Source organism: Hemiscyllium ocellatum, chromosome 33 (genome assembly GCF_020745735.1).
Source record: "Hemiscyllium ocellatum isolate sHemOce1 chromosome 33, sHemOce1.pat.X.cur, whole genome shotgun sequence".
In the NCBI taxonomy this organism is placed as follows: Eukaryota; Metazoa; Chordata; class Chondrichthyes; order Orectolobiformes; family Hemiscylliidae; genus Hemiscyllium; species Hemiscyllium ocellatum.
Genome location: NC_083433.1, coordinates 10,565,443 through 10,588,221, shown reverse-complemented (window position 1 = coordinate 10,588,221; position 22,779 = coordinate 10,565,443). Strand labels below are relative to the sequence as shown.

Genomic DNA, 22,779 nt, shown 5'->3' with positions numbered 1-22,779 from the left:
TGCATGGTGTCCTTCCTATCGGACGAATGTTGTGAAACTTGAAAGGGTTCAGAAAAGATTTACAAGGATGTTGCCAGGGTTGGAGGATTTGAGCTATAGGGAGAGGCTGAACAGGCTGGGGCTGTTTTCCCTGGAGCGTCGGAGACTGAGTGGTGACCTTATAGAGGTTTATAAAATCATGAGGGGCATGGATAGGATAAATAGACAAGGTCTTTTCTCTGGGGTCAGGGAATCCAGAACTAGAGGAGAAACATATAAGAGGGACCTAAGAGGCAACTTTTTCACACTGAGGGTGGTACGTGTATGGAATGAGCTGCCAGAGGAAGTGATGGAGGCTGGTATAATTACAACTTTTAAAAGGCATCTGGATGGGTATATGAATAGGAAGGGTTTGTGGAGGGATATGGGCCAGGTGCTGGCAGGTGGGACTAGATTGGGTTGGGATATCTGGTCGGCATGGACAGGTTGGACCGAAGGGTCTGTCTCTGTGCTGTACATCTGTATGACTCTATGGTGCTATCAATCTGTTTGTCTGTCTGTCTCTCTCTCTCTGTCCAAGATCCTCAGTGAGTCTGGCACAGATCCCTCTGGAGACTAGTCCCTCCCTAGGGGACTGCCCCAACCATCCAGCAGGACCCGGGGGAGGGGACCGAGTGGCTGCAAGCCTCTCTGTGATCTGAAAGGCTCTTATCTCCTAGAGCGGAGCTCAGTGGGAGCGGAGCAGCAGCGAGACCACACACCATGCCGGAACCGAAGAAACCAGGTGAGTAACCAGGACTCCCAGGGAAATGCTGCTTCACTTGCCCAGCGAAAGAGTTTGCAAACTTTTACCATGACAAGTCTTTTTGTGTGTGCTCTTATTTGTCAAAACAGGAATAATGCAAGTTATTTTAAATTAAATCTGAAATCCAATAAAGAGAATTGTTTACATTTTTGGATTCCATTAGTTCTGGAGCTGCTGCAAGTTTTGAAACCTTTTTAAGGTGATTCTGCATCTTGCAGTTTTCACAGTCTCTCTTGTGAATTTCCATCAATGACAGCGTTTCCCTGACCAAAAAGGACTGGAGCTGCAGACTGAATCCGGCACCGAAGGGGTTAAGGGAATGTTGCTTTTAAACATGTTTGCAAACTGAAGTCTGTTCGGTGTCAATGTTTCCAAAACAGCCTGTCTCGGTGACGGCAGACAATATAGGAGGTTGGGGTCTCTTGTGAACTGGGATGGGCTATTTGTGGGGGTGGGGGGGGGGGGGGGGTTGTAACTTTCAGAAGGGAATCAGGGCAAAGGGGAAAATAATGGTAAGGGTCTTTGAAGGAGCAGTTGGAATGTTAAGACTACATTAGGTCACTCCTTCCAAGAGCTGGCACAGAGACCATGGGCTGAACGGCCTCTTGTTCCCTTCTCTGATTCCCACTAGGTTTCCCATAGCAATGTTATACTTGTGGTTTTAGCTAATCCCTTCAAAAGTGTGAGAGATGATTTAAGTTGGGATATTTGATAGCATCTGGGCATGTAAGTTGGGATGAGAGGGGTGGGGACTGGTGTTGAGTTTGAGATGGTGCGTGGTATGTTGGCAGTCGCAGCCTCCGCTATCTTTTTTGAGAAACAATCGCGGTCAGCATTTATCGACCCTCCCTAATTACCCCTAGGGTGAGCCGCAGCAGTCGGTGTGGTGGAGGTTCTGATAGAGAGGGCAATCCAATGCCCAATATCAAACTACACGACAGTGATGAGATGATTTTTTTTGGCGGGGGGAAGGGGTGTTTTGGGGGAGAACAGCCCACACCCGATTATGTACAAGAGGACCCAGATGTCCACCAGACCTGATCTCCCAGTCCGATAAAGTTACCAACACCACCCCCACCAACAACAAGGTGTCCCACTATATCCCCTCCCCTCAGTATTACCTTATCTACCCAGACCCCACAATGCTGCCCTGACAGAGGGTCAGTCAATTGGCAGATGAAGGAAAGTACCTTTAGTCAGCACGGAACCCCATTGATGCCAACCTCACCCTACAGAACACCGTTTGTTCGTACTGAGTTATCTGTCCATGCCTTGAAAGCTGGGGAAACAATTCCTGCCTTTTTGATCCTTTTTGCTTGGTTGACAGAGTCTTAGAGACATGCAGCATGGAACCAGACCCTTCAGTCATTGACCCACTTGCTGTTTGAACTGAAATATTTCCACCCTTTGCCCCTCCCTCTCTCCCTCTGTTCTCTCTGCACTCTGAGCTGTTTGGGATGTACCTCCGTGAAGTGTTAAGCCAAGAGTCAGCTCACTCAGGTGAACACACCTGACCCCGTGGTCACTAGATTTCAATGGTGAGTGAGGGAGGAATCATAGAACCCCAACGGTGTAGAGGAGCAGGCTATTCAGCCCATCCTGACCCTCCAAACAGCATCCCACCGAGACCCATTCCTACCCTAATCCTGTAACCTTGCCTTTCCCCTGTCTAATCCATGTAGCCTGCCCATCTCTGGATACTACCACAATGTCTACCTCAATGTTTTTACCTCCAGCAATGTTATTTAAGAATATTTTTCATTTAATGCTGGGCCAGTATTTGCCCCTCATTCCTAATTACCTTTGAATTGAGTGCCTCACTTCAGAGGGCAGATAAGAATCATCCAAGCTGCTATGAGTGGAGTCACTAAAGGGACATCTAAACCTTAAACCGAAACCAATTTTACAGCGTTTGGTGATGATTCACCATTCTCAAGCTTTGATAATTCCAGATTTAATTTTATTTTCATGACTTGATTTTAGTTCTCGTGTATATTTTCCAATCAGAGATGTTATTGACACACCTTGGGGGAAGGTGGGATTTGGACTAGACCTCCTGGCCCAGGGGGTATGGGCACAACCACTGTGCCACAACACTCCTGCTAAGTCCCGGTTTAACTAAATGAATGAAAGCTCCATCAGCTGGGATTTGAACCTGGATCCCCCCAGCGTTAAGCTGGGTCTGTGGCTCACCAGGATACCCACTCACCAGTTCTCCGGAGCTTGCAGTGGGAAAATGGACAGGTTTTCTGCATTTCGTAAGGGCATCAGGAGCCGCAGAACGTATTTGGACATCCCGAGTTCTTTAAAGGCTCTATCTTTTCATCCTTCCTGTCCCACCCTTGTACAACCTGACCTTGCATTCCCCGTAAGCTGATATCCTTTATCTGAAGGAGATGAGGCTCTCTCCCTCACGATCCCTAAAGGATGGGGGGAGTTTTAGATTAGTGACCCCCCTCCACCCACCATGCCTCAAGGGGTTAAAGTGATAGTCTTGGAGGATTAGCTTAAAATAGCACCTGCCATGGTAAGTCGTCTTAAAGCTGCTGCCGAGAAAATTTGGAAGCTGTCTCCCAGGGTGTCCGGTTGCTGCTGCAGCAGGCTTCAGCAGGGTATCATTTTATTATATCGTGTGCCCCTGGGCCCTGGCAAGGGACAGGAAGGGGAGGGCGGGGGGGGGCTGCTGAGCCAATGTCTCTGCCCCTAATAGGACAGGTTGGCCAGCTCCGTTCCCCTCAGCCTGGCTGCATGGCACGAGCCCAGCGGTTTGTTCATGCTCTGCACCCTGTCACTGGGAAATAAATTACCAGGATTTAGTGGAACACTAAGTTAAATCCCATCAGCCGACACTTAAGGCTCATAAAACATTTTAATGCTCGTCGTTTCTTTCTCACTTCTTCCTGCTTTCAAGTCAAGCTTTGATTTCTCAATTGCTGTAGCACCTCCGTTCTCTCTATCCATATCTCTCCCGCTGTGCCTCTATCTCTCCGTCTGACCATGTTTGTATCTTTCTCTGTCTTTTCTAGTGTCCCTTCTCATCCTTTTCTGTTTAGCTGCATTTCACTTTGAGTGCTCCGTGTGAGGCTGTTCTCTCTCACTTTTCCTTTTTATCCATCCCCATTTCTCTCTATTGCTCTCTGTCTTGCCCCACTGAATGTCTCCCCCCGTCTGTCTGTCTCACCCTGCTGTCTGTCTCTTCCCTGTCTGTCTCTCCTGTCTGTCCCCCTCGTCTATCTCTCCCCCGTCTATCGCTTCCCCATCTGTCTCCCCCGTCTGTCTCCCCCTGTCGGTCTCCCGCTGTCTGTCTTCCCGTCCTTCTGTCTTACCCCATCTGCCTCCCTGTCTGTCTCTTCCTCCCCCGTCTGTCTCTCCACCTCCAGCTGTCTCCCCACTATCTGTCTCTCCCCAGATCTGACTCTCCCCCATTTGTCTCCCCTGTCTGTCTCCCCCCGTCTGTCTGTCTCTCCCCCGTCTGTCACCCCGTCTATCTCTCCCCCCCGTGTGTCTGTCTCTCCCCATCTGTCTCCCCCTCCCCAGCCTGTCTGTCTCTCCCTGTCTGTCTCCCCCTCCCCCCGTCTGTCTGTCTCTCTCTGTCTGTCTCCCCCTCCCCCCGTCTGTCTCCCCCGTCTATCTCTCCCATCTGTCTCCCACTGTCTGTCTCCCCCATCGGTCTCCCCCTCCCCCCACCTGTCTGTCTTGCCCTGTCTATCTCTCCCCCGTCTATCTCTCCCCCTGTCTATCTCTCCCCCCGTCTGTCTTCCCCCGCCTGTCTCCCTCCATCTGTCTCCCCCGTCCATCTCCCCCCCCACTTGCATGTCTCTCCCCCTGTCTGTCTCCCTGTGTTTGTCTCTCCCCTGTCTGTCTCCTCCTGTCTGTCTCTCCCCTGTCTGTCTCCCCCTGTCTCTCCCCTGTCTGTCTCCCCCTATCTGTCTCTCCCCTGTCTGTCTCCCCCTGTCTGTCTCCCCCTGTCTGTCTCCCCCTATCTGTCTCTCCCCTGTCTGTCTCCTCCTATCTGTCTCTCCCCTGTCTGTCTCCCCCTGTCTGTCTCCCCCTGTCTGTCTCCCCCTATCTGTCTCTCCCCGTCTGTCTCCCCTGTCTGTCTCCCCTGTCTGTCTCCCCCTGTCTGTCTCACCCTGTCTCCCCCTATCTGTCTCCCCCTATCTGTCTCACCCTATCTGTCTCTCCCTGTCTGTCTTCCCCTGTTTGTGTCTCCCCCTGTCTTTGTGTCTGTGTGCCCCTTTTTATTTCTCCGGCCCTCCCTTCCATTCTCACTCCCTGCTTCTTTTCAACGCCATTCTTTTTCTCCTTTCGCTGTAACTTCCTTCTTATTCCCTTGGGTTCTGAGTGCGTGCCCTGAGGGTTGGGGCTATCATTGCTGTACTCCAACCAATGGTGAACCTGTTGCATTCTCGACCACAGAGAGCCAGGTCACTGAAAAAGTTACAAAAGGAATGGTTCTGAAGACTATTGGTGCAACAGGGTCTGGAGAGAGGGCAGTTTTGGAGTTAGAGGATGGTCCTGTGGGAGCAGCGTCAGCTTGATGGGCTGAATGGCCTACTCCTGTTCCTGTTGTTAGTGTTTCTACAACCTGCAGTGGGCTACCAACAAGAGCAGTTGATATAGAGACAATTAACAGAATTATTGCAGTGCAGAAAGAGGCCATTCGACCCATCATGCCTGCACTGGCCCTATTGCCAATCTGCAGTTTCCCCATATTCCTGCACGCCATTACCATTCAACTAGCTCTCTTGAACGATGAATGGCTTTGAAAAGAAATGAGATGGGGCAAGGAGAGCAAACCCCTTGCAGGGCTGTGGGGATAGAGAAAGGGAAAGGGGCTGACTGGATTGCTCTATAGAGAGCTGGCCTTAATTAAATGGGCTGAGTGGCCTCATGCTAACCCCTAAATGACTCCCTGACTCATGCTGTGTGAGTTTTTGTCTCTTTCAGAGAATAAATTAAAATAGAACATATGCCAGTAGAAGATGTGAGTCGCAAAAATAAAGACTTGCATTTATGTAGCACCTTTCGGGATCTTAGGATATGACAAAGCGTTTTAGCACTTTGATTATTATGGGAAACACAGCAAGCTCCCACAAACTGCAGCGTGATAGAGAGAAGATCGTCTCTTTCCGTGGGGTTAACGAAGACGTAACATTGACCGGCAGATCCCGGTTCTCCCTCAAATAGGGAACTGCCCATTGGTGGAGCGGATCAATTGAAAGCCTAAGACTTGGGTCATCGTCAGAGCCGCTCACATAGGAGTGATCTCAGGGTAAACTGAAGGGTGGTAGAGGTTTTGAAGTCTCCTCACCAAATAACAATCCAAGCCAGACCAATTGAAGATTGACTCAGTGATTGCTTGTGGTCTTTGTTACCTAGAGTTTTTGGGGTTTTTTTAGATTAGATTAGATTAGATTACTTACAGTGTGGAAACAGGCCCTTCGGCCCAACAAGTCCACACCGACCCGCCGAAGTGCAACCCACCCATACCCCTACATTTACCCCTTACCTAACACTACGGGCAATTTAGCATGGCCAATTCACCTGGCCCCCACATCTTTGGACTGTGGGAGGAAACCGGAGCACCCGGAGGAAACCCACGCAGACACGGGGAGAACGTGCAAACTCCACACAGTCAGTCGCCTGAGTTGGGAATTGAACCCGGGTCTCAGGCGCTGTGAGGCAGCAGTGCTAACCACTGTGCCACCGTGCAGCCCACGGTGGCACAATGGTTTTGGCATTGGGTGGGATTGGAAGTGTCATTGTGAAAGGCCTGTTATTCTGACATTAAACATCACACTGTAGGGCTTGAGCCCACAACCTTCTAGAAACATAGAAACTCGGAGTAGGCCATTCAGCCCCTCAAGCCTGCTTCACCATTCAGTGTATGATGATGGCTGACCCTCTGTTTCAAAGTCATCTTCCTGTCCCATACTCCCTGATGCCTTTAAAATCTAAAAATATATCAAGCTCTTCCTTGATGCTTTGGCCTCTGTAACCATCTCTGGTAGAGAATTCCACAGGTTCACTCCCCTTTTGAGCAAAGACATTTTTCCTCATCTCAGTCCCAAGTGGTCTACCCGGTATCTTAAGACGGGTGTCCCCTGGTTCTGGACCCTCCAAGAGTGCTCCTTCTTGCCCGGTCCAAGCCTGAGGGAATATTATGTGTATCAATCAGATCCCCTCTCACCCCCAGTGAGTACAGGCTCTTCCCAACCATGGTGATTCCTGATGAAGGGCTTGTGTCCGAAACGCGATTTTTCCTGCTCCTCGGATGCTGCCTGACCTGCTGTGCTTTTCCAGCACCACTCTAATCTTGACTCATCCCGACCATGGGACAGCCCAGCTATCCGAGTATCAGCCTCCACTGTGCAAGTTCTCTATGGCAAGTTTTTTAGATAGAGAGACAAAACAATATGTATTACTTAGGTGTGGTCTGGCCAAAACCCCATACAATTGCGGTATGGAAATCCCAGCTTTTGAACTGAATCCCTCTTGCAATCTAAAGGAAAAATCAATTTTAAAAGCCCATTAATACTTGGAAATAAACATATTGGTTATCCTGGAGCACTGTTCTGAAGAATAGTAAACAAATTACAAGTCTTACTGGTTCAGTGGGGGCCAGTATACCATTTGCCTTCCCAATGGCTTGCTGCACCTGCCTGCCTACTTTCACTGTCAGATCTGACTCAGATTACTAACCACTGAATTGAAGTTTTCACCTGGGTCCCCCTCCTCCTACTCTTTCTCTTGAACCGGAGGGGGCGCAGGGTGGGGTGGAGGTCGGTGAGCTCAGTTGGCTGGACGGCTGGTTTGCAGAGCGATGCCAACAGTGTGGGTTCAATCCTGTACCATCTGAGGTCACCACGAGGGACTCGCCTTCTCCCCTTGCCTGAGGCACGGTGACCCTCAGGTTAACCCCCCAATACCAGTCATTTCTCTCTAATAAGAGTGCAGTCCTGTGCTCTGGTAAAGCTATGGTGACTTTACCATTACCTCCTGTACCTCTAATGAGTATAATTAATTGTTTGGGATGAAGTACAGGCAAATCATCTGATTCTAAGCCAAGGGAGCTCTAACATCTCAACTTATCTGAGCTTGTTGGTTGGATTATAACTCACTTGGATGTTAGATATTCTTCAGATCTTTCATTGGTGTTATGTGAAGGAGCTGGTCTGGTCCCCACACTTCAGGGAGGGTACAAGTGTCCTTGAGAGCGTACAGAGGAGATTTCTCTTGGGAACAGGAATTTAGTGACAGGGTGAGGTTGGAGGAACTTGGGCAACCTCTCCCTGGAACTGAGCAGAGATTTGATTGAGGTGGATAAAATTCGACAAAGGGAATCTCTTCCCAACTACTGATGGGACAAATCATGATGTGGAGGTGCCGGTGTTGGACTGGGCTGGACAAAGTCAGAATTCACACGACACCAGGTTATAGTCCAACAGGTTTAGTTGCAATCACAAGCTTTCAGAGTGACACTCCTTTTGTCAGGTAAAGTGACTTCAAAGGGCAGCGCTCCGAAAACTTGTGATTTCAAATAAGCCTGTGGGACTATGATCAGGTATCATGTGACTTCTAATGGTGGTGCAAGCATTCAGGACAAGGCTTTAATATCTTGACCAAGCGTTACGTGTGTGTTAATGTCTAAGCACTCACTGTCCATGAGGGTGGAGTGAGTGGAGACAAGGAATGATCTTAAAGGGAAACTATTGGCATTTGAGGGAAGTAAAACTCCCAGGACAGTGTGGATGGAGCAGGGAAATGAATGGCTTGCTTGCTGAGGGTCAGCACGGACTCATGGGCTGAGTGGCCTCTCATCTGCTGGACAGTACAGTGTACATGATGGATACAGGCCACGGGAAATAATGTTCTTTGTTCTATACTGAAAGGACCCCATTGTTATCTGTTTGGGACAGTTCAGAAGTTTCCGGAATATTCACTGGACTATCAGGGAAAGTTCTTGTTCCAGTTGAAATCTTCCTTCCCTCTTTGTCCCTTTCGAGGGACTTTTCAGGAAGAGCAAAGCCAATGAGATGAGGTGAAGGTACTACCAGAGAATGTTCTAGAGTGCTAATCAGCAGGGAATTATAAAAGGCAATTGGACAGACTACTTGAACTTACATGGGGAATAGTGACTAAATTAGATACATCCTTCCGGGAACTATGATGGGAATGACAGGCCAAGTGGGGATAACTGCGCTGTAAGATTTCGTGATTCTCAGTGGAGTTTGTAGGAGTGTATGTAATCGCATAGATCAGTTGGGACAAATGGTCTGTTTCTACACTGTAAACTCTTGTACATTTTAAACCTCTTTGATTGCAGAATTCTAGATGTCCCACGAGATCGAATTGCAACAATATTCAAGGGAGATGCTTTTAATGAGATTTAACTTTATTTGTAAATGTCAGGGGTTGGGATCATCAGTGATCCAGTGGATACAGAACAGAGATTTGACACCTGAAACCCATAAAAATTTCTTGAAAGCTGTCCCGCCCTGTGAGTTATGACTGTGTCACAGGATCACATTTCCAGGGAAGCTGACATCTGTTCCTTCTTTGGCTTGCAATTTGATTTGTAAGGGTCTCTGACTTAAATAAGGACAGACTTGGCAAATGGTGTTCAAAGTGGGACCATAAATCACTGAAGTTGTTGCTCTTTGACAGATTGTAGTCAGCAGCCTAGAGCCCCTTCAGTTCCTGAGTCAGCTTTATATCTAGTGCTCAGCTGTAAATCCTCCAAGCGACTGGCTATCAGTATGGCAAGACAACTTGTGTATGAGAGAGAGAAGAGAGAGAGAGAAAGAAGGGAAAGACAGTGGGGGACAGAGAGAGAAAATGAGTGACTGGGTGAGTGAAAAACTAAGAGGATGAGAGAGCATGATTAAATGAGAGTTATAGAGTTATACAGCTCAGAAACAGACCCTTCGGTCCAACCAGTCTATGCTGACAAAATTTCCTAAAACTAGTCCCACTTGTCTGCATTTGGCTACATTGGGGAGACTGGATGCCTTCTTGCAGAGCACTTTAGAGAACATCTCCAGAACACCCGCACCAATCAACCCCACCACCATGTGGCCGAACATTTCACCTCCCTCTCCCACTCTGCCGAGGACATGCAGGTCCTGGGCCTCCTCCATTGAATCTCCCTTACCACCCGACACCTGGAGGAAGAATGCCTCATCTTCCGCCTTGGGACTCTTCAACCCCAGGGCATCAATGTGGACTTCATCAGTTTCCTCATTTTCCCCTCCCCCCACCTTTCCTCAGTTCCAAACTTCCAGCTCAGCACCATCCTCATGACCTGTCCTACCTGTCAACTTTCCTTCCCACTTATCCACTCCACCCTCCTCTCCGACCCATCACCTTTACCCCCACCTCCATCCAGCCATTGCACTCTCAGCTCCCTTCCCCCAGCCCCATCCGCCCCTCCCATTTATCTCTCCACCCCCTAGGCTCCCACCCTCATTCCTGATGAAAGGCTCCGGCCTGAAATGTCGATTTTCCTGCTCCTCGGAAGCTGCCTGACCTGCTGTGCTTTTCCAGCAACACACTGTCAACTCTGATCTCCAGCATCTGTAAATCTTACTGTCTTCTAGTTCAAATCCCTCTAAACCTTTCCTATTCAATTACCTGTCCAAATGTCTTTTAAATATTGTAACTGCACCTGCATCTACCACTTCCTCTGGCAGGTCATTCCTCATATGAACCACCCTCTGTGTAAAACGTTGTCCCTCAGGTTCCTTTCAAATCTTTCTCCACTCACTTTAAAATGATATCCTCTAGTTTTGAACTCCCCTTCCCTGGGAGTTTGCTGTTTACCTTATCTATGCCCCTCATGATTTTATACACCTCTATAAGGTCACCCCTTAACCTCCTGTGTTCCAGAGAAAAAAAGTCACGGCTTATACTGATAAGTCAAACCCTCCAGTCCAAGTAACATCCTGACAAATCTTTTCTGCACCCTCTTCAATTTAATAATGTCCTTCCGATAGCAGGGAGATCAGGATTGTACACAGCACTCCAAAAGTGGCCTCACCAATGCAGTATACAACTGCAATTACTTTAGATTACTTACAGTGTGGAAACAGGCCCTTTGGCCCAACAAGTCCACACCGACCCGCCGAAGCGCAACCCACCCATACCCCTACATTTACCTCTTACCTAACACTACGGGCAATTTAGCATGGCCAATTCACCTGACCAGCACATCTTTGGACTGTGGGAGGAAACCGGAGCACCCAGAGGAAACCCACGCAGACACAGGGGGAATGTGCAAACTCCACACAGTCAGTCGCCTGAGTCGGGAATTGAACCCGGGTCTCAGGCGCTGTGAGGCAGCAGTGCTAACCACTGTGCCACCCATACCGCCAATGTGATGTCCCACTGAGTTATAGACAGACAGAGAGTGGAGCAGAGACTCTCAAGAGAAATCTGCAACACAAAATCAAAAGGACAGGTCTTGATTTTGACAAATGCTAAATGAAAATCATTTCCTTTGGAAATATACTTCTGAGATGGAAAACTGCGGCAGGGTGGTGTGTGCACTGCAGGATCACACAGGTGCAGTGCTGTGAAGGACCAGTTTGTGAGATGTTGCTTGAGGATTGGTTGAGCACCAACAGACCCCCTTGCCCTTCTCTGGAACTGAGCCACGAAAACTTCCTCTGTCCCTGGGGCAGGCTGCGCCCACGACCTGAAGCCTATAGGGCAGCTGCTCTGACAATGTTGCACTGTCTTGGTGCTGCACTGAAGTGTTGGCATCTGCTGAATCCTGTAACCTTCTGCCAAGTGATGATGGTTCCATATGGCACAGAAGGTGATGGCAGTGGCGAGTATGAAGTTCTCCAGAAGGATGCCATCCTTTGGGCCCAGTCTCAGCTGAGTTAGTGAAGGAAAGGTAATACTTACTTTGCCGATTTCTTAGCACGGGATGTTCTAAAGCACTTTATACCCATTGTAAATGTTCCTCAGCCTGTCATATGGAGGCAAGGCCAATGTTTGTTGTCTTTCCTAAATTGCTCTAGATCAAAGTGGGCGGCACGGTGGCACAGTGGTTAGCACTGCTGCCTCACAGCACCTGAGACCCGGGTTCAATTCCCGACTCAGGCGACTGACTGTGTGGAGTTTGCACGTTCTCCCCGTGTCTGCGTGGGTTTCCTCCAGGTGCTCCGGTTTTCTCCCACAGTCCAAAGATGTGCGGATCAGGTGAATTGGCCATGCTAAATTGCCCGTAGTGTTAGGTAGGGGTAAATGTAGGGGTACGGGTGGGTTGCGCTTCGGCGGGTCGGTGTGGACTTGTTGGGCTGAAGGGCCTGTTTCCACACTGTAAGTCTAATCTAATCTAAAAGTGTCTTTCTGGGCTCTTACCGGAGGGTAATTAAAGGACAGCCAGGATGCTGTAGGTCTCGAGTCACATGTAGGTCAGATTATGTGACTGATTTCCTTCTTGAAATGTCATTAGTCAGCCAAATAGCTTTTACAGGATTCAAATTTTGCCATCTGTCTTGGTGGGATTTGAACCCAGCGTTAACCTGGGAAGGTGGGTTACTAATCCACTGGTATTATCACAAGGTCACTGCCTCACCTCTGTTTAAGGCTGGACAGACAAGCTTCTGGGAATTGAGGGCTATGGGGTTTGAGTTGGACAGCGCAGTTAAAGCCCAAAGATTGGCCATAATCAGATTGGATGGTGAAGCAGATCTGAAGGGTCTATTCCTGTCTCTATTTCATAGAATGCTTACAGTGTGGAAGCAGGCCATTCAGCCCATCAAGTTGACACTGACCCTCCAAACAGCATCCCATCACAATCCGTGTAATGCTACATTTACCGTGCCAAATCCACCTGCATATCTTTTGAGTTGGGAGGAAGCCGGGCCACCCAGAGGAAACCCACACAGACACTGGGAGAACGTGCAAAGTCCACACAGGCAGATTCCAGAGGCTGGAATCAAACCCGGGTCCTGAGCGCTGTGAGGCAGCAGTGCTAACCACCGAGCCACTGTACTGCTTGGGTTTTCAGAAAGTACTTGATAAGTTACCACACTTTAGTTAGGATCGTGTAGACATTGGGGTGTAATGCTAGGTGCCATTATCTGCGCAATGAGAACTCCACAGGGAGCCTGTAGTTCTGGAGGAGGAGAGCAGGCAAATTGGAGGCAAGTTGAGAAAAAGGCAAGACAGGCCTAACTTTACAGGCCAGGATGTTCCGTGTGAAATGCAGTCACTGTTGTAGGAAAATATTATCTTGAGAAAGGGAATGAGGAAGGATGGGGAGAAGAGATGAAGGGGGAAAGTGGAATAGGATGGAAAAGCAGGAGCGATATAGGACAGATGGAGGAACTGGAAGTGGGCAGAATTGGAAAGAAAGAAATGCAAGCTGAGTTTGAGCCATAACTATATCAGAGAACACTGGAGACATGGTGAGGGGAAGAATAAAGGAGGGATCTGTCTATCCTTACTCTCAACAGTGCATCAAATCTGCAATTAAGCAAATCCCTGCATTGCTTTAGGGTCCAATGGCTGCATCTTCTTCCTATCAAATGATTCCCAACATGGACTTCCCAATTTCCCGATGGAAAAAGAAATACCCTTTACGGGGATTTTCCTCAAGAACTCTTGGGATTGGAAATTCCTGGTGATCACGTCCAGCTTGTCTTGCAAACGCACAACCTGAGAAACAGAGTTTAGCGCCATAACTCGGTATCAGAGTAACCGCCAGGTGTTTTTATTGTTATAGCCCATTGTGCTTCCCTCAGGCCCTCTGCAACACCTTTCCAAATGTGAAAAAGGCGTGCGTAACTTCAAGCTCCCGAGGTCTTCAAGGACTGGTTGGAGAGCTGGAGCTTCAGTGGCTGTGTTTGATTCTGTTATTAATTGGGCCACACTTTTCAGCTTGTTTATAGTCTTGGACAGGGTGTCGCAGGTTTGTGGGACTGAATAGTCAAAAATCTCCTGCTCCTATTTCTTGTGTTGTTGCAAACTTCAGCCTGTTTGACCTTCCCTGATATTTATAAGGTTTCAGTTCGAGTCTCAGCTCTGTTAATCTATTTTTGTACCTCTCCAGTGTCTCTATATACTATTGATTACATGGCTTCTGTCTCCTTTAGAAAGATGGATGGAGTGTTGACCTTACTACAATCTTGAGGCCTACGTGCCTATATTGGGAAGTCACTAGGTTGGAGGCCATGTGACCTACCTGCCGCGTTGCATTCTAACCATTCAATTTCAGCTCAAAACGATGTGTCTTGCTTCTGCACTTCTCCACTCTGCCTTTCTCCCTCCCTCCTTCCCATCTCTTCCTTTTGGTGACGCACTGTTCTTCTCTCTGATGCAGCTGGCTTCACCAAGAAGCCGCAGAGCCAGACGGGAACAGTGGGTGGGAAGGTAGAGTTTGTGGTGGAGGTGGACAAGCCGAACGTGAAGGTGAAATGGCAGAAAGATGGGAAGGATCTCATCGCTGGACCCAAGTACACGATCAAGGCGGAGGGGAAGAAACACACGTTGACCATCAACCACCTGGCCAAGCAGGATGACTCTGTTTATATAGCAGTGGTGGGCACGGTGAAGGAGAAGTTTGAGCTCCAAATTAAGGAAGCTGGTATGTAGTGCTGTGCCAGGTAATGCCACACCGATGTATTCCGCTAGCACCAGGTGATCTGTGCATTGACTGAGATTATCCGTTCATTAATCAGTTGCATTTCTTTATTTTACAGAAAAAAGTGCAGAACCAGAGACTGCAGGTAAGAACCAGCTTCGTTAACAAAATGATGGAGCCGTCTCCGTAGAACAATTCGTAATTGTCTCCCTAAAAGACTGGATACTGGTGGACATTTGGAAATTTTCAGGATTGACATTGTCAGAGTTGTTGTTAGGTGATGACATTGATAGATGTGGAATGCACACAGGAACAAGGAGTTAAAGCAAAACTCAGCACTGATGGGATGGCAGAATAGGCTTGATTAGATTAGATTCCCTACAGTATGGAAACAGGCCCTTCAGCCCAACAAGTCCACACTGACCCTCTGGAGAATAATTCACCCAGATCCATTCCCCTACCCTATATTTAAACCTGACTAATGCACCTAACACTATGGGCAATTTAGCAAGGCCAATTCACCTGATAGCATGCCTTTGGACTATGGGAGGAAACCCACATAGACACGGGGAGAATGTTTAAATTCCACACAGTTACCCGAGGCAGGAATCGAACCCTGGTGCCTGGTGCTGTGTGGCAGCAGTACTAACCACAGAGCCTCCATGCCACCCCTTGAGGGGCTGAATGTCCACCTCCTGTTGCTGTGTTCTTTCCATGGAAGGGGATTCCCCTCAGAGTGTTGCTGAGTCTGGTTGTCTTCCATCTACAACCATTTGGGTCTCACCAACATGGTGCTCACTGTACCTGAGATCCCATCCAATGCCTGGGCCCTGGACTCTGGAATTCTCGGTCAGGCCTTTTCTGCCCCCTACCATCCTTTAACGCACTGCCATGGGGTTCTTCGGGTCGAGGCTAGGCATCTTACTAAGTGGTAAAGATTGCTTATTTTTGCATTGTTCATGAAGGTAGAGCTCCACAGTAGCACGTTCTGAGAAACACGTGTAAAATTATTTTATGGGACTTCTGAGGCTGATCGATATGTTCATTGACCCTCAACTCCATTGGAATGAAGACTCTTTATTTTTCCAAGATTTGTAGCTGTCCAAATATCTTTCAAGTGATATGGGGTATATTATCATGTTAGACCAGGTGATTGCAGGTTGTTATTATTTCGGTATCAGGCTATCCTTTCATTTCCTGCCTGCCCCTAACAGAACCGAGTGACTCGCTCAGCTGTTTCAGAGGGTGGTTAAGAGTCACATTGCTGTGGGTTTGGAGTCACATACAAGTCAGACAGGAATGACAGACTTTGCGTCCCTAAAGGATATTAGTGAACCTGATGGATTTTGATGATATTTGATGATAGCCTTATATTCCATGTTATTAATTGAATTTAAGTTCCGCCAGCTGCAATAATAGAATTCAAACCCATGTCCCCAAAGCATTAGTCCCTGGGTCACTGTGTCACTGGCATTTCAATCCAATGGCATTTCAACTAAACCTCAGCCTGCCCCCAGTATGGATAGAATTCAGAAATATTTCTGAACCTAACATGCTGGCCCACTCCTGTGAGCCATCTGTAAATCTTGATATACTCTTAAAGGTGCCTAATAAGCACTAGGTAAGCTCTGGGCTTTCTCATATATCTACTAACCCACCCCCAGAGATACTCTGCACATGTTAGCATTGTCCAACCTCCTGATGTACTCTCGAGATCCCCTGGAATTGTTAGCAGATTCCCAGAGGTCATTTGTAGTCTACCAAGGAATCTCCCTCTTGTAACTTCCAAAAGTAATGATCCTATTGCAGATGGCCAACATTGTGCCTAGACAAATAACTCAGCAACTTGGACCATTGTATCTGGACAAAGTCAGAAGTCAGGCAATGCCAGGTTATAATCCAGCAGGTTTCTTTGAAATCACAAGCTTTTGAAGCAGTTGCAGAGAAACATGCCCTTCGGTCCAACTAGTCCATGCTGATCAAGTTTCCCAAACTAAACTAATCCCTTTTGCCTGCATTTGGCCCATTTCCGATGATACCTTTCCTATCCACTTGCCTGTCCAATTGTCTTTAAAATGTTGTAACTGTACCTGCATCTATCACATCCTCTGGCAGTTCATTCCACACATAAACCACTGTCTGTGTAAAAAAACATTGCCCCATTTGAAAACTTACTCCTTTCACCTTTAAAATATGCCTTTGTATTTTGGACTCCCTCGTCCTAGGGAAAAAAATTACTATTCACCCTATCCATGCCATCATCATTCCGTAAGGTCACCCCTCAGCCTCCTAGTCTCCAATGGAAAAAAAAATCCCCATCTATCCAGCCTCTCCTTATAACTCAAACCTTTCAGTCCTGGTGACATCTTGTAAATCTTTTCTGACCCTCCTCTCCAATTTAGCAATAATCTTCCTGTAGCAGGGTTACCCCAGAAGTGGCCTCCCCAACATCCTGTACAACCTCAACATGTCGTCAACTCAAACCCTCAAGTGATTGAGTGAGTCACTCGTATCATGAAGAGCTCAAATAGAATGCTTTGTTTGATGATACCCAGTCAATGTACTCATTAGTCAGCAATTGTAATACAAAATAGAACAATAATGAGAGCAGTAATTTATTGACACCCTTTGGGATTCATTGGGACCCCTAAGTTCTGGAGAAATCATACAAGTTTTGAAAAAAAGTTACTGGTGAAAACAATGGGGCCTAAGATAGCACTTGCTGGCTTCCATCCCAGATCCTTAATAGAATCAGGGAGAGAAACTACTTCATATGATTTTCCAAAATTTTCTGAAAAAGGAACCATGGGGTTGAACCCGGTCACTCTACAGATTTGCTTGTTTAACGTAAGAGTATGGGGAAGCTACTAAAATTATTGAAGGTATATATAAAAATTAAAGACCATTACTAAGCCCTTATCTAACATCAGCTGAACAGAGAGTTGTGAGGAATAGATCATGGTTGAATAGTGGAGCTATATTTTCTGAGATGCTCCATTAACTTGCTTGACTTAATTGTGTGTATGCATTTTTGGACATCCAGAGGGCATTTAATGTAATTCCACAAAGGGGAAAACAGGAATTTTTCAAGATTCATGTTGCAGTTCACTGTCTAGTCAGCTCACTCGCTCCTCCCTACCACTAGGGGCAATGTGGGTGGCATGACAGGGTGTGTGTGGGGGGTAGCAGTAAGTGATGGAAGTACCTTCTAATGTTGGATGCTCAGTTGATGTTGACTGACCAGACTTTTGGATAAAGTAAACAGTCGTAGTTCACAAAGGGCCATAGTTATTTGTCTGTATTAGACAGAGAGAGAGAGAGAGAGAGAGACAATTGATTCTAGCAGTCTGGGAGAAGGGGTTGTCAGCCATGAACTACGATAGCCAACATGGTGCTCAAATCCAAATGAGGTTAGCACTATTCTACATCACACTCTTACCAACTGACCTAGCCATGCTGCTCCTCCCCCACCCCACAACATCAGATAATTGGGTAGTGACCCTTAGGGCAAGGTGTGTGATCATGGAGTCAGAGAGGGAGAGGAGAGGAAGAAAATGGATAAAATTGTGAGTAAAAAGGCACTTAAAAGCAAACACACTAATTCTCCCCTCCTACTTCCAGCAGCCACCAAAGCCCCTGCTGAAGGTAAATCAACATTTTGCTGTTGTCTATTTCCATGATGTTCCTTAGTGTATAGAATATCTTAATTAATATTTTTGATCAGTCAAAATAACTTCTGTATTTCTCTTTCCTCTGCAGAACAGAGTCGCAGTGAACTTCCTGAAGATGGTAAGAATTTTGAGGTTTTTCTTGCTTCGCTTGACAAGCTCTGAAAGAATTGGAGAGCATAGAGAAGGCTGTTTGGCCCATCGCGCCCATGCTGACTCTTTCAAGGAGTCTTTTAATGTGTCCTGCTTCTCGCTCTCTGCTCATTCCTCCGTAGCTCTGTTGTTTTTATTTGTAAGCATTTATCCAATTGCCTTTTGAAAATTAACATTGAATGAAACTAGTTGGATGGTTCTTTGAAACACAGGTACAATAGGCTGAAGGGGGTCTTTCCTGATGAAGGCCTTTTGCCCCACACGTCGATTTTCCTGCTCCTCAGATGCTGCCTGACCTGCTGCGCTTTGCCAGCACCACTCTAATCTTGACTCTGATCTCCAGCATCTGCAGTACCCACTTTCGCACTGAAGGGGGTCTTTCCCTGCAGAAGCAATCGGACTCTTGGAGCTGACTAGGAAGGAACTTAGAGACAGGGAGAAAGAGCTTCCATTGTTGACTCATGTAAAAGGTAATGCCACTCAGTGGTCAGCACTGCTGCCTCACAACGCCAGGTACCCGGGTTTGATTCTGCCCTCGGGTGGAAGAATGTGAGGACTGCAGACGCTGGAGATCAGAGTTGAAGAGTGTGGCGCTGGAAAAGCACAGCTGATCAGGCAGCATCCGAGGAGCAGGAGAGTCAACTTTTCAGGCATACGCCCTTCATCAGGAAGCCCCATGATTGACTGTCTGTGTGGAATTTGCACATTCTCCCCGCGTCTGTGTGGGTTTCCTCCAGGTGCTCCGGTTTCCTCCCACAGTCCAGAGATTTGCAGGGTAGGTGGATTAGCCGTGGGAAATTGACTGTAGTGTCCAAGGAAGTGCAGGGTAAGTGGAGTAGCCATGGGAAATGCAGGGTTGCAGGACTGGGTAGTCTTCGGAAGGTCAGTGTGGATTCGATGGGCTGAATGGCCTGCTTCCACACTGTAGGGATTCTATTCTATTCTACTATATTCCAACTGGAACATAGGACTACTCTGTCATTTGAGAGACGCAATTGGATTTAATCTGAGGGCCACCACCTCAAGTGATGGGGGAAGTTGAGAAAGAATCATCATGGTATTGCACCACATCATTGGCAGCACAAACCAGCTGACTAGCCAACTGACCCCACGCCCCATATATCACTGTCAGTCTGACGGAGACTGTGTCGATAGAAAAAAGAACTGCAGATGCTGAAAATTGGAAACAAAACCAGAAATTGCTGGAGGAACTCAGCAGGTCTGGCAGCCTCTGAGGAGGGAGAGCAGAGTTAACAGTGAACTGGAAACAGTTCAGAACACCCTTTTGAAGAAGGGTCACTGGACTTGAAACATTAACTCTGCCTTCCCTCCCGAGAGACTGCCAGACCAGCTGAGTTTTGTTTTGGAAGATTAGATTCCCTATAGTGTGGAAACAGGCACTTTGACCCTCCGAAGAGTAACCCACCCAGACCCCCTTCCCTTTGACTAATGCACCTAACACTATGGGCAATTTAGCATGGTCAATTCACCTGACCTGCACATCTTTGTGACTGTGGGAGGAAACCCACACAGACACAGGGAGAACATGCTGGAATCGAACCTGGGACTCTAGTGCTGTGAGGCAGCAGTGCTAACTGCTGAGCCACCATGCCGCCGCAGCAATATACTACTTTTGTGACCATGTTGATGATCTGTTTTTATGGCCAAAGCCACTACTAGACGCTGCACACACACAACACGCCAGTAAGACCACTTCAACATCATTTTCCTGATGAAGGGCTTATGCCCGAAACGTTGAATTTCCTATTCCTTGGATGCTGCCTAACTGCTGTGCTTTAACCAGCAACGCATTTTCAGCACTTCAACATCTAGCTGCTATCCCCCAAACTAACAAGCAAAAAACAGCTTTGTTCTGAAGTCGGGTGGTAAATGAGCAATTAAAATCATTGTCCTATAATTATTTCAATCTCTTCAAAAAGGAGCAAAAGCTCACCAATTGTTTTATATCAGTAGTGGAGCATCACTGAAAGGAATTTCCCACAGCAACATCTCTGTCTCAGTCTTCCTATAGTGCTCCAGCGAGACTCAGAGCAAGTAGGAAGAGCAGCATCTCTTACCTTGCGCTCGGGGACCCCTTGCAGCTTTCAGGACTCAATATCAAGTTCAATAATTTGAGAACCTGAACACCACCTTCTAAAGCCCTTTGCCAACCCCCCCCCCCCCTCCCCCCCACCAGCCCCGTTCCTGTCATGCCTAGGCAGGGCAGAGCCAGAGGAAACTCTGCTGGAACTCTGTGGTGTATGCAAATCAGTTGTCTGACCTTGGCCTGGGGGGGGCAAAGACTAATCGAACAATCTGGTGACTGGCTCCCCCAGGATCGCTGGGGCTCGTCCTCCACACAGTTTTACCCAGTAAAGTGAATGGTTAGAGGTCTTGTGGCCAAGTGATCCCACCCTTTGAATGGGCAAGAAGCCCAATTCAGTGGCTTGGAGCTGGGCGTGGAATGTGAGTGCCTCGTGGGCCACCTTTGGGAAACGGATTTGGTGCTGCGGGATGAACCAGTGGGATCAGTTTGGAATGGACTGGTTGTGTCTGCTTCTGTCCTGTATGACTCTCTGACCTACTGAGTTTGTCCAGACATTGCTGTTTTTATTTCTTTTGTTTACCTACGCACATGTGCTGCCTTAGACGTTACGTGTTCAGTTGGGGGTTAAAAGGTATCGACATTTACGCAGACACCAGTCCTGACCAAGGGTTTCGGCCCGGAACTATGACTTCTCTGCTCCTCAGGTGCTGTCTGACCTGCTGTGCATTTCCAGCTTCTATTGACTCTGGCTTCCAACATCTGCAGTCCTTGCTGTCTTCACTTCAATGTCAATACCACGTATGGGTGACTCCAGTCCACCACCTTCAAGATATGGCCTGCTTTGGGAGGAGACCCCTAGCTATAAAGAGCCTGGAGTTGGGATTTGTACTACTAGCTCCGCACGCTCCTGATTCTGTTGGAGTACAACACTGAAATAAAACAGGAAAACGCTGGAAACACTCAAATAAAAGCAAAATACTCTGGAGATCTGAAACAAGCACAAAACTTCCTGGAGAATCTCAGCAGGTCTTGCTGCATCTGAGGAGAGAGAAACAGAGTTAACGTCTTGGGACCAGTGTGACTGTTCTTCAGAGTTGACTTTGTGTCTTTGTTGAAACACTCGATCAGTAGTTCAGGCAATGTCAATGGAGAGGGAATGTGCTAAATAGTCGCTAACCTTTCTCGTGGTCTCGCATAAGTAGAGAATTGGACAATTCTATGAGGGCAATAAAATTGGCAGGGCCAAGGGAAAAGGCAGATGTGGGAGGGCTAGAGGGGTTGCTCTTGCTGAAGGCCAAGTAACAACACGATGGGCCGAATTATTTCCATTGGCATCAATCAGGAGAGAAGCAAAATACTGCAGATGCTAGAACTCTGAAACAAAAACAAGAAGTGTTGGAGAAACTCAGCTGGTCTGGCTGCATCTGTGGAGAGAAAGAGAGAGAGAAAAACAGAGTTAATATTTCAAATCCAATATAACTATTTGGAATCGACCGTTCAGACTGTCCTGAAAAGCAGGCATATTGGACTTGAAATGTTAACTGTTTCCCTCTCCATCAGTGCCCTCAGACCTGTTGAGTTTTTCCAGCATTCTCTGCAATTATGTCAGCAGAGATGTGGACTGACCTCAGCACTGCCTGTCATACAATGTGGAGAGAGTGAGGACTGCAGATGTTGGAGACCAGAGTCGAGATTGTGGTGCTGGAGAAGCACAGAAGGTCAGGCAGCACCCAAGGAGCAAGAGAATCGACATTTCAGGCAAAAGCCCTTCATCAGGAATGAGGCTTGTGGGCCAGGGGGCTGAGAGATAAATGGGAGGAGTCTCCCTCACCTTCATCTACCTATTGCATTCTCAGCTACATTCCCCCCAACCCCAGCCCCCCCTCCCTGTCCAACATTGCATTTTGAGCATTTTCCAAAGCCAGAACCATCAAACTAAGATGGCCCTTTTACACTGAAGTGGCTGAGAATCAGTGGATCTAATCTCGACCCACGAAGAGATTAGATTTTAATTTATCGTGTTATAGCTGTGACTGCATCACACAGGAAACATTTAGCTTCAAAAGACCATGTCAGTAAGTCAAAGCAACATAGCAAAGGTCCAGAGAATAGATTTTGCTGTGAATTAAGGTACAGAGGGAAGTAATTAAAAGGTAACTACAGTTCAGGCCTCCCATATAGATACAATTACTGTGCTATCAACACTTCATTTCAAACATGTAATGAGGGATATTCAAGTGGATTTGAATACAGTGCAAGTCACACCTAGGTCTTTCAATTTAATGTCAGAACGTTGATGTCGGCAGACTGACAAAGTTATTCACTGCTCACTTGCATCCTGAACCAGAGGAGAAATATTTGCATAAGTCTTTCATTTGCATTTAAATAGGCTTCAGGTGATTGTGGAGCATGAAACCGCCACTGAGCACCCTGGCTGTATGTTATGTGAGGGGTTGGTTAGTGCCATTGGCTGGACCGCTGGTTTACAATGCAGAGTGTGGCTTCAATGGCGGCTGGAGTCATTGTG

At 47.4% G+C, this 22,779-nt stretch overlaps 1 protein-coding gene across 6 annotated transcripts in view; it reads left to right on the top strand.

The window, feature by feature from the left end:
* Positions 1–708: 708 nt before the first annotated feature.
* mybpc2a (myosin binding protein Ca) overlaps positions 709–22,779 on the top strand; it is an 87,315-nt gene continuing 65,244 nt past the window's right edge. For 3 of the 6 annotated variants that reach the window (XM_060849651.1, XM_060849648.1, XM_060849649.1), the window contains exons 1-5: positions 711–763; positions 14,124–14,387; positions 14,503–14,529; positions 18,006–18,029; positions 18,144–18,173. In XM_060849651.1, coding sequence (XP_060705634.1) covers positions 742–763; positions 14,124–14,387; positions 14,503–14,529; positions 18,006–18,029; positions 18,144–18,173 — 367 coding nt within the window. In that variant the 5' untranslated portion in view covers positions 711–741. Of the gene's footprint in view, positions 764–14,123; positions 14,388–14,502; positions 14,530–18,005; positions 18,030–18,143; positions 18,174–22,779 lie in introns of all 6 variants that reach the window. The other 3 variants (XM_060849650.1, XM_060849652.1, XM_060849653.1) reach the window with 3 other exon arrangements.